This window comes from Gopherus evgoodei, chromosome 1 (genome assembly GCF_007399415.2).
Source record: "Gopherus evgoodei ecotype Sinaloan lineage chromosome 1, rGopEvg1_v1.p, whole genome shotgun sequence".
NCBI classification, from domain to species: Eukaryota; Metazoa; Chordata; order Testudines; family Testudinidae; genus Gopherus; species Gopherus evgoodei.
In genome coordinates this window covers 47,202,290-47,214,309 of record NC_044322.1, presented here as the reverse complement: position 1 = coordinate 47,214,309, position 12,020 = coordinate 47,202,290, and the positions used below count along the sequence as shown (strand labels likewise).

At 37.2% G+C, this 12,020-nt stretch overlaps 1 protein-coding gene across 1 annotated transcript in view; it reads right to left on the bottom strand.

Annotated features, from left to right (window-relative positions):
* The window catches only part of NBEA (neurobeachin), an 853,790-nt gene that overhangs the window by 370,566 nt on the left and 471,204 nt on the right, over nucleotides 1-12,020 (bottom strand). The window contains 2 exon segments of the mRNA XM_030563353.1: nucleotides 4,122-4,288; nucleotides 8,115-8,223. Of these exon segments, the coding sequence (XP_030419213.1) occupies nucleotides 4,122-4,288; nucleotides 8,115-8,223 (276 nt within the window).

Here is a 12,020-nt window from a genome sequence, read left to right as displayed (position 1 = left end):
AGGAACTTCAGTGTTCCTGTCTTTCCCCTTGGTAACAGCCACACAGGTGGTGACAGTGCCAGAATGCCTCAGAGCCTGACTTTAAGGAAGGCTCCTTTCCTGACCATCCTCTGCCTTCTCCATGCATTCCAGTTCCTCTTGCTGTGAGCCATCAATATCTGGCTCAGAGGAGGAATCTTTAAATCATCTTTAAGAGGCTTTAAACAATACAATATAAATGATTTCCAAAAATATATTATTTCTCTCATATAGGTAAAGCAGAAAGGTATTGTTGAGTAAATTAGTTCTCAGACCAGCAGTGCTAGGTTACATAATCTTTACCCATGCTTGTGGGAACATATTCCCTCTAGTGTAGTTGTCAAGTAAATGCTTACTAATGTAAATTGCCTACAGTAAGAAGCTATGCAAAAGGTATTCTGAACTGTAATTCACTTCTGATTTTATGGCTACTTTTTATGGTTATCATTGTCTACTCTTTGTAGAGTGCAATTAGCATAACAGAAATGTTTTATGTAGTATATTATAGAATTTATCCACACATTCTTGTTTTTCAGACCTTTCAAAGACAGATTATGTTAATATACTCAAAATTCATACTTTGTAAATACTACAAAAGTTCACTCAATCTTGAAGCATCAAACTTCAAAAGCAATTTGCCTAGGCTTTTCTTATCCTATTCTTTGGAAATCTTGTCTGCCCTTTCTGAATCCTAAGACAGCAGTCATTCATTGTTCACATTTTTTCCTCATGGTGCTTCCAGCATTCAACCTCATTCTGTGTTCTATTATAAAAAAAAGACAGCTAACACTGTGGCATCCCAAGAATAAGCATATCAACCATTGGTGGTTGCTTTCTCCAAAGGCAGCATATGCAGGGGTACAAAAACTGGGAAGATGTAAGGTAAGAAGAATATATTATACTGGATTCCAAACACAATAAAACTTCTATCTATTCTACATCTGACACACACAGCATAAAACCAGATCTTACTTCCATACCAAAAACATTTGTGCTAAAGACCTTTAAAATAGTCTTTGGACATGTATCATACATAGTAAACATGAGGCTAGGTTGGTTCTAGAGAATCCAAGCTTCCAGGAATCATACCCACTCCTTAAAAGCACTTCCTTACCCATCTAGATGCCAAACCTCTTGGATCTTACATAAGTTTTATTGTGTGGAACCAGTGGACAGGTTTTTTTCACATGCTCCTTCTTGGGTCAATTGGCTACTCCCTATGTGTCGTGTCAGGGCCTCTTTCAAATTCAAAAGATCTTCAGGAAATAAGTTTTTCATTCTGCATTCGGAACTGGGGAAGAAACTTTTGAGAACTGAGGTCTAGACATCCCATAAACCATATTATGGTAACTAAGTATTTACCTGGCATGCCAGTTAAACTGGGGCAACTAGAGAGTATATTTGTGGAGTGCCTTGGTACCATGTAAAGGCTTAGGGAGAGTTCTATGCCCCTATAGTCACTATACAGGCACTGGAAGTGGAACATTTTCCCATATCTGCTGCCAGACTGGGAGGTGTCAAGTCCCTCCTGGTTCCCTAGTGACTATTATGGCTTTGAGGGAGGGGCAGTGGCCCTTACCTGGTAAACCTAAAACTGTAGATTAGGGGAGCAATCACTTCTGCACACCAAAACCCAGAAAGAAATGGTAGATCACCTATCACTTCCAAGAAGACAACTGTCTCATGGCTTGTGGAGATGGTGGCCTACGGCTGTGCAAACAGCATCAGCTCAGATTTGTAACATCATTAACTTGAGTTGGTTTTCACAGAACTCAACAGAATTGAAACAACCTCCTTTTGAGCAGGGATTTTAATGGAAAACTTAAGGTCAATACGCTCAAAATTACACCTTACTTTTAAAAAAATATATAAACTGCTGTATGTTGTTCTCACTAAAATCAGCATTTTTAGTTAAATAGGAAGCACCTTCCCAGTCACAGAAATATTAAATCAAAATAGAAATGCAACATCTGTTTTTTCATTTCTTACTTGTACTTGTTGTGTTGATTCCTCCATTATCAGAGGTAAAAGTAAGCCAATACAGCCCGGTATGCCGTACCAGTTAAAAAAAGGTGCAGTAGTGTACCTTGTAGTGCAAATAAGTGGAGCATTCAGTACTGGTTTACTTTCACCTCTTTTGGCTGCATAACAAAAAGTTCGAACTCAAAGCTAATAAAAGCTTGGAAAGGGAAAACTCACTGTCACATTTGTTTGTTATTTCTCTCCCTCTCCTCCTTCAGCCAGGCTGCCCGACGTGGCTAGGCTCCACGTTCCCCTGACCATCCCACTCAGCAGTGGCTGCAGGGGCTCCCTTCTAGCTTGTAGCAGGGGGACTGGCTGAGGGAGAAGCCTGCCCAGGTAGCCTGCTGCCTGCATAAGAACAGTTTAAATTTAGCTGTTCACCCCAGGGTCTGAACTGTGGGATTAGGGGCTATTTCGGGCATCCTTGTTAATTTTACTCTCAGTTGTTTTGGGGTGGGGATGACCAAAGCCAGGGTAGTTCTTTTCTGCTCCCTGGATGAGGCGATGTTCAATAATACAGATCGCCTAAAGAACTGCCCCAACTTTGGTCTCTCCCCTCCCCAAACAACCAAGAGTGAAATTAACAAGGATGCCAGAAATAGCCCTGAATCATGAACAGTCAAGTTTAAACTGTTCCTATGCAGGCAGCAGGCTACCTGGGGAGGCTTCTCCCTCAGCCAGTCCCCCTGCTCCCTGCTACAAGCTAGAGGGGAGCCCTTGCAGCCCCTGCTGAGAGTGGGGGTTGGGGGAACATGGAGCTTAGCCATGTCGGGCAGCCTGGCTGGAGGAGGAGGAGGAGGAGGAGGAGGGAGGACAAGGAGAAAAATGTGACAGTGAGTTTTCAGTTTTTCAGGCGTATTCCAATAGTAAAGTTTTATTACAGACAGTACTACTAGTAGTAATAGTAGCTTTATTTTCTATATCTAAGTCATGTAATGGGAGGGATCCATGAAGTATGTAGGAGAGGTGGGTTGCTTGTGTTTGGACTGTATGGGTAAGAAATGTAATTTACTTCCATCCCTGGCCCTGGCCCTGCGCCTTCCATCTGAGGCCCCACCCCTTCTCGGAGGGTGCGGGGGGCAGAGTGGGACCCGTATCAGTAAGAGCTGTATTTTACTTTCATTCCTGTCCATTACATACTTGAAAATAAATGATACACATGCAAACATAGTAACAGTAGGGTGAGAACAATATACACAGTGTTTATTAGATACCTTAACATTTATGGTTATATAATATTCATTACAAATCTAATTCTAATGAGGCTTAACTCTAAGTCCCTAGAACATATATTAGAACCTCATTTACTGTATTGTCAATTAAAGAACAGAACCAAATTTTCAAAATATGTCTTCAGAAGTGAGCATGCACTTTTCTCACACCCATCTTGGGCATGAGAAATTCTTGGGTACACACGTGCAAATGTTTGACTTGTGCATGCAGTTCGGTTGTACACACTAGATATTGACCTTTATGTTTGAATGCGAGGATAAAGATTTACCAGTGCATTGTATCAAAGTATATATTGATTATTTATACAGAAATAGTTTGGTAGATAGGGCACTAGTCAGGTGAGCTGAGTTCCATTCCCTGTTCTAACACTGACCTTCCATTTGAGCTTAAACAAGTCATTTTGCCTCTCTGTGCCTCCTCCCACCTTTCATCTCTCTTTTCTATTTACATTGTTATGTCTTTGGGACTGGGACTGTCTCTCACTACCTGTTCATACAGCAACTAGCTCAATCCTGGTTGGGGCCTCTAGGCCCTACTGAAATACAAATAATAGTGCTACATGATGATCAACAAGCATAAGTATCTACAAATGATCTAAAACAAATTTTAATAAAATACTGTGTTGATGGGCTATGGAAAGCATTGCATCTGCACATCATGTACTAGAAGAAGAATCGCCACACAGGACGAATTTTGAGAAAATAAGAACAGATATAAAGAAGACAAAAGTTCTCTTGAAATGATTCCCACCATTAGCACATCCAATTTTCAGATTGTATAGAAATGGCTGATGCATTTTAAATTTTGAAACAAATTTTTATAATTACACATTTATGATTACAGCTTACCTGTGAGAGACTGCTCCCCAAGCACCGTGTTTGTTTGTTAGGATATTCAGTATCTTCTGTTTCAGCTGATTGGCTGTAACATGATCACGATGTTTAGCAGCACTTATAAGGTGGTCACACATCTTTTCCTCCTCTCTTCTATCAGCAGCATATTGAGCACACTGTGACTAAAAATTAAAAAAAATAGTGAATAGTAAATAGAATAATTTAGGAAGTGCCTACAAGTTGCTTAGGAGTGATTTTCATATATCTAAAGTGTCCTTTCTACCTACATCTTAGTCACCTTTGTTCTCACCAAACTCAGCATTTCTAGGTAAATAAGAAGCACCTTACCATTCACAGAAATATGAAGTCTAAATGGAAACACAATATCCATTTTTACACTCCTTACTTGCACTGGTTGTGTTGATCCCTCCTCCAGGGGAAAATAAGAGTATTAATGTTATGTTAAGGTTCAGAAATTAAGCCATCAAAAGTGAGGAAATGCAGAATCCCAGTGAAAACACACTTGACTCTGCCTCTTTGTGCTTATGTCTTAAAATATGGCCTCTTTTTAGATCATTATAAATGATTTGCCAGTTAATACCTTATACAATACATTATACTCTGGAATTTCTTATTCAATATTGCATACAGAAAGCTTCAACACTATACCAGACAGACTTAGCTTGATTTTTAAGTGTCAGTAAGATTTACAAAACAAGATCTTAATAGTTCACAAGTTCCGTACTTTTATAATTATGGATCTTAAAGTGGATCTCCATTATCTTTGAAATTAAATGCCTATTTCCTTAATCTCCATATATTACAACATGGAAAAAACACCACAAGTTACAGCTGGAAAAGGTGAAAAGGGATAAAAAAATACTTGAAACTGAAAACAAGGCTAGAAATAATTATTTGATCATGTTTTCAAAATCCATCTCTCAAGGAATTTCAATAATTACTGCCGTATCCATTACAGACTGATTGTGAAAAAGATTCCATTATCGAAACACTGTTAACTTTAGTTTCTAACATCTTTGTTCCTTTGTAGCAAACAGAATTATACATTTCTCTACTTTATTCTCAAAAAGAGACTGAATTCAGATTCTCAATGCTCCTTTTAGTAGGGATCTGTTCGAAAATCTGAATAGGGCAAATGTGTCTATGGCAATTAAAAAAACAATATCACAGTTTTCTTACAGAGATATATCATAAAAAACTACATTATTCTCAAATTATTTTGAATAAATTGTGTTGGTTATTTAATGTGTGCGCGTACAATTATCATTTCTGAATAAAATCCTTCATTTTGAATTAGGTGTTCTTAAGTTTAGGCATTCCATAACAATTGATTGTTTCTCATTTTAGAACAAATTCAACTAAGATTTAACACTACCTAAACAAAATACTACATCATATTTATTATACCAGTAGTTGCAATTAAGCTAACATTGTACTGGAGACATCTTATTGCATTTCATGAATTCAGGTGTGCATAGTTCTATACACTGTTTTTATTACAGAAAATAGCAGTACTTGGTAAGATTTTAACTATGTCCTTCATCTACTGTATTTAAAACTATTACTGAAAGGCATCTATTTCAGACTGGAATTACATTACTTTCAAGGGGTTAATTCATTTTTTCAATTTATCTTCATGTACAGGGAAGCACCAATTAGTACAATGATCTGCCTCAGTAATGAGGTTAATATTTCACCAGCTCATTGGACAGTAAAATTAAATTTTCATTTTTCTTCCTGAACAATTACAGAGGCTAACAAAATGAATGTTAACTGGAAGCAATCATTCCGGAAAAACTGGACTCTTTCAATAACAGCCATCGCCATAAGACAAAATTCACTAGTGTTAACTTTACAAACCCTTATGCTTACATCTACACACCCACATGCACCCACACTGTGTCACTACATAACTTTAGTCAAATAGTTGCATCAGTAATGATACAACTGAAATCTGAGAGGTAAAAGTGCGATTACTTGACTGGTAAAATACCCATTCACTTTTTTCCTGCAATGAACAATAATTAGCATGCTCAAAATAATTGAATATTTACAAAATAAATACATTTTATTTTATTAAACAATATTTTAACTGATTTATAATTTAAAATGTAGTAGATGGTAAAATAAACTTTCCACACATCTTTTAAGTGAGATGCATGCTCATATAGTATGATGCTTATGTAACATTATTACAACATCAATATGTAAAACTGTTTCAGACTCTAAGTACCATCTTATTTTAGGTATATCTAAGATTCATACTGGTACATTATTACATTTAATTTTTTTTTTATTTTAATTACTTACAGATTTTATCTTGCCCATTTCAAACATATTTCTCAGGTTTTTCACAAGACAATAAGTATAATAAAAATGTTATAGAGAAATGTCTTGGTTTACTTACTAGAAAATAAGATTGACTTAAGGCTGTTCCTTTAGGGAATTTAGTTAATATTCTAAATCTTATTTGCTAACAGAAGCTGGAAGTTAATTGAATTTTCCCATTTTGTCTAGAGTTCTGACAGATCTTATACCTCAACATATTCTTCAAAGAGCAGATAACTCAATCTTCTATTGTCATTTTAGGTTACTGTATGATGCCCTGATAAATATCAAATGTTATTTATTGTTGAGGCAATATGGAACTTCACTCTGACATACACTTAATTGTAAATGTGATTTTACCTAAGCTCAAAATATCCAGTATATGTTTGGTAATAAAGTTGTTGCAATCCCATCTGACAAGTGTCTGCTGTCTAGCCTGACAAAATGAAGTAAAGGTTATATGTATTCAAAATGACAACAAGATATCTCTGTGTCTTATATTTTTCTGCTAGGTCAAGGAGCACAAGAACTAGTACATCAAAGTGTAGGTTTTAGAGAGCTGCTTCGATGAGATAAAAACCTCATCAAAATTGAGATTACTGGCTTCTATGTTTTGCCACAAGGTGTTTGTTGGCATTCCCAGACAGATGAATATGTTCATACAGCTATTTATTATCTTCAAGGCTACCATATCAATCAAACCTAATTCTAATGCCATGCCACCCAAACATTAAAACATGCTTTTGTGTATTACTGTATTTTATATATGAGCATACAGACACACAAACATATACACATAGGCAAAACCAGGAATAATCAAAAATTTTAATATTGAAATACCATAGATAAGCTTTTTAATAGCAAAAGTTCAAACATTCATTTAAATACACTTTTATAATAGTCTTTAATATTTGTACAGTATTTTGCTACAAAATACTTTCCAACACTATAGCTGGGGTTATAGGCTACATTCCTTACTGAAGAAATGAATGATTCACATTAGTAAGAGTTACAGAATCAAGCTCCTGCTTTTCATCTTCCAAAATTAAAGACAATAGACATTTCAAATATTATCCTATCTCCAGTAATTAATTATTCTTATTAGCTTAGCAAGTAGGAAAGATACTTAATATCTTCCAATTTATAAATTATACCTGGTAAATAAGATGAAAAAGTACTAGAAAGCATTGGTATTTGTACTGAAAATTCTATACTATTTACATCAATATTTATTATTTTTCATAAAGCACCTCAAGTGTGCTAGCCTTTAGTTTTAATTATACACAAAACTCACATTCTATTGATAAAATCCAGCAAAAATAATTTCACTGTTAAATGCTGTTTGTTTTACTACTTGCAGTAAAATCAGACAAGTTCTTCGAGAACCTTAAAGATCTGCCATATTAAGTTAGTAGGCATTCTGATTAAGGGGCTTCTTCAAGCTGTAAATATTTTCATGCATTTCAGTGAAGGGATGAGAAGATAAACTAGTTCCTTGTGTTTGACATTTACCACAGCTTTTAAAAATTGGCTTTCAAATGCCTTCAATGTAAATTTCATTCTCTCTCGGAAAAAAACCCCTTTATTGTATGAGGTTACAGTCTAAGTGATGGCTGAGTGAAAACAGAAAAGCAGGAATTCATCAAGTCTTGAGCTTACCTCAAATTCGGCGTGTTTGTGTACATCTTCAGCTCTTTGTCGGTTCAAAATAAACTCTGCCTCATTCGCAACACGCACTATGTGGTCTTTCATTGCATGACATAATAATCTAAAACGAAATTAAAAACACTTGAAATCCATCTTCATATTTAACTTTCTTCAAATACATTCTTTCAATAAGCTTGCCTTAGAATGGAAAAAGTTGAACATTTACCAAATGAAATATAATTGCTAAATTAGTTTACATTAATCATTTTACTTTTGCAGAAGAGTTCATTGTAATTTCATGTATTTGGGAAAACACAGAAAACTCTCTATAGTGAAAGAGGCGTTATGCAGTGAGTTTAGTATCAGCTAGCTAACTAAAGGAAACACTGCTTACAGAAGTGTTGTACTTTTGACCTGCTTATAGTGAGACTGCAACCACAAATATAGCATGAATATAGGAACATTTTTTATTGGAACAACTGCTTAACTGTTACTGGTATTTCATCTAGCTAACTAAAATTTGAATGCCCACAGTGCATATAAGATGCAATGTCTTTTTATATTTATGTATAACAGCAGCAAAAATCAAAGAAACGCAAAGAAAAAAATGCACACGCAATAACTGGAACGATTTGAATGCACCATTATTAAAATACCAGTATTGCCAAAAATCAAATATTCAAAAATCATGAGACTCATACCATAAAAACAGATTCTTAATAAATACATAAATCATTTTGGATTTTTTCCAATTTGCTTTTGGTTTTTGAACCTTTTGTGTGAACTCAGGTCATATTTTAAAGCTTCTCTCTTCATCCAAGAGGGCTAGAAACTCACTTTTTACAAATACGAAAGCTATGATTAAATGAAAACAGATTTTCTCATAATCAGAGGTTTCCAGTAACTGGGGATTTAAGAAAAATATAATGAGATTCATGATAAAATTGCAAGAATTAGCAACTCTACATGACATAGTAATTGAAAAAAACTAGATTGAGAGCTCTTTTTCAAAAATGACTATGCTCTCTCTCCTTCTATTATGGTTAGATTAATAGATTCATAGACTCTAGGACTGGAAGGGACCTCGAGAGGTCATCGAGTCAAGTCCCCTGCCCTCATAGCAGGACCAAATACTGTCTGGACCATACCTGATAGACAGGCTCTTCCCATTCTGTATGTGTGAAACTGATTGTTCCTTCCTAAGTGGAGCACTTTGCATTTGTCCTTATTAAACTTCATCCGGTTTACCTCAGACCATTTCTCCAATTTGTCCAGATCATTTTGAATTTTGAACCTGTCCTCCAAAGCAGTTAGGACAAGCTCTTTGGGTAGGAATTTCAAAAGTGCTCAATAATGGCCTAATTTTGCTCTCATTGAAGGCAATGAGAGTTTTGTATATTTGTCCCATAGGACTTAGGTTTCTTGAGATTTTTAAAATCTCATTAGGTGCCTATTTGCATCTTTAGGTGCCTAAATATCTTTAAAAACTAGCCCTGAGTGAACAGTGAGATTTATTCATGGTTATTACTACATTAGTATTTTTAAATTTATTAAAAGGAGGCTGTGTCTCAGTTTTATGAGACTCCTGGAGAAGGAAAGAGGCTCAAGGCAACTGCATCAGGGGATAGGTCAGTGATACTTTACTAGAGATTTCTGAAAAACAGAACTGTGTTTAAAGTTTGTTGTCATTTCTATTCAAGAAAACAGGACTTTGTACAGTTAATAAACAAACTATGAAAATACTTTACTTAGTATCACTGATTTCTGCTTCAAACAGGAAACCGGCCTAAAAAGCCCCCAAATACGCTTCCATTCAGCAAAGAGGTGACAGCAACATCATTATCGCTATCGTGTCTGAATTAAATTACAGTCTGCTAGCTCTTATCCAATCCCAAATTCATGTTGACACTGTGGATTTCATTCAGTTATTCTAGCTGGGTCAGATGTCATGGAGCTGAAGAGTTGTGTGTCATCATCATATTAAATATTCTGCAGTGCTTACCACACCAACTGCCTCATGTACGACTTGAACAAGAGAGGTGACAATGTAGGGGAGTCTTCTCGGGGGCATCATTTGCTATGGAGCAGTTGCCCCCTCACAACCCCAAACTTTTCATAGCACCCTGGTAGCCAGGCTGTGGTGTCTCCTCCAAGCCTGCAGGGAGTGCTGTTGAGCAGGTTGGGGTAGGTCACCTAATCCTTAAATTGTCAGTGCTGGCCTCCCCCTCCCCCAGCTGCACAGGAAGCAGCAGCAGTCATCTGGACTAGAACAAATTACAGAACGAGCCATGTCCTGATCCAAGACCTGTGTCAGCCATTGGTGAGACACCCACTCTGGCTCACTCTTTGCCCACATCACCTCTCTGCTCCCCTCCCAGCCCCCGCAGCAGGTGGAGAAGGGAGAGAGAAGCAAGTATGCCCCCAGACCCCCAAACTTTTCTGAAATAACGTCCCTGACTCCTGTGGCATTAGTATAATTGCTTGCAATTACTATTTGACGTCGCTTATAAAGATAGCAATGTAGCTGGTGTGGTTCAGGGATCCACTGGTGTCAAGAGAGCTGGGGTTGCATAAGGTTTTACAGGAATCACCTGGGTCTGATATCTGCATAATAGGTCACTGAAAAGTGGCATGTGAAGTCTCTACTGAGAGCTGGTAGCCCACTGGTCATCATAATGATTGTAAAATATATGGATGGATATTTAAGGAGTTATGTATCTGTATAGTTATGTATCTGTATAAGGTCTTGGAGTTAAGGCAGGTCACCAGGCGGTGACATATCTCAGAGCTGTTCCATTCAGGCAGAGGGTAACAGACACCTATCTCCCTGTCTGGTCATTGGTATATTACATACCTCACCCAACATGGCTATTTCCAGACTGAACCATGTGCCAACTAAGTGACTGTGGAATATAGAAGAGAGGAAATGTACAGGAAGAAACAGTCAGCAAGGGGTGTCCTGTTTATGAAGTATACCTTGGAGTACAAAGACATACAATGACTACTTCAGCTAAAAGGCAAACGGACAGTGTACTTGTCTCATGAAAAAACACTCACAGTCAGGCGGGCTGTAAAGCACTGCAAGGATTTAGGTGAGCAATAGCCAACTCTACTAGACACAAGAGGATCTTGTTAATTAAGACAAGGCTCTAGAATGTGTACTATGATTTTATTTTACATATAATCATTTGTTTTCAATATTTGTACTTGCTACTACTTGAATCTCTATTATTTGTTAAATAAACTTATACTTGATTTCACCATAAACAAATCTAATTGCTGTGAGTCAAGGGGAGTGGTGACCTGAGGTGGAAAGCAGGGTTGTAACTGTTTCTTTGGAAGCAGCATATTGATAAATGCTGAGAGTGTCCAATTAAACAGGAGGTAGGCACTCCAGGGAGATGATCAGAGGGCTCAGATGTTGAACAGTGCCTATCACTACCCTGTAGAATGACAGCATCTCCTGCGAGGCCTAGAGGGGAGTGCTTGTGTTGCCCATGGCCAGTGGAATCAGGCAGCTGACAAATGACAGGGACAGACAAGGCTTCCTCATGCTAAGGGCAAGTGGTAGTGAGGTGCCTCATAACCCTGGGTTCCCTAGCATCACAGCGGGATTCTAAGATTGTCCACAAATAGAAAAAATTAAATTGCATCATAAACAGCATCAAAGGCTGCCAACAGATCAAAAGTCATCAGTGCCTTCGTCCGCTGCTAGCAAGAGATCATAATTAATGCACCCACAGATCATATACAAATGTAAGCAATGCAGTTTGTACCCCATATATAGACCTGTCACCAGACTGACCAGGGTCAAAGGAAGTCTGAAGAATAAAGATGCTGCCAGAAGTTGCCCTAACGTAATCTTTTTGGTGACTTTAACCAAAAATGGGAGATGGGATGCTTGTAGGGAGTTACACA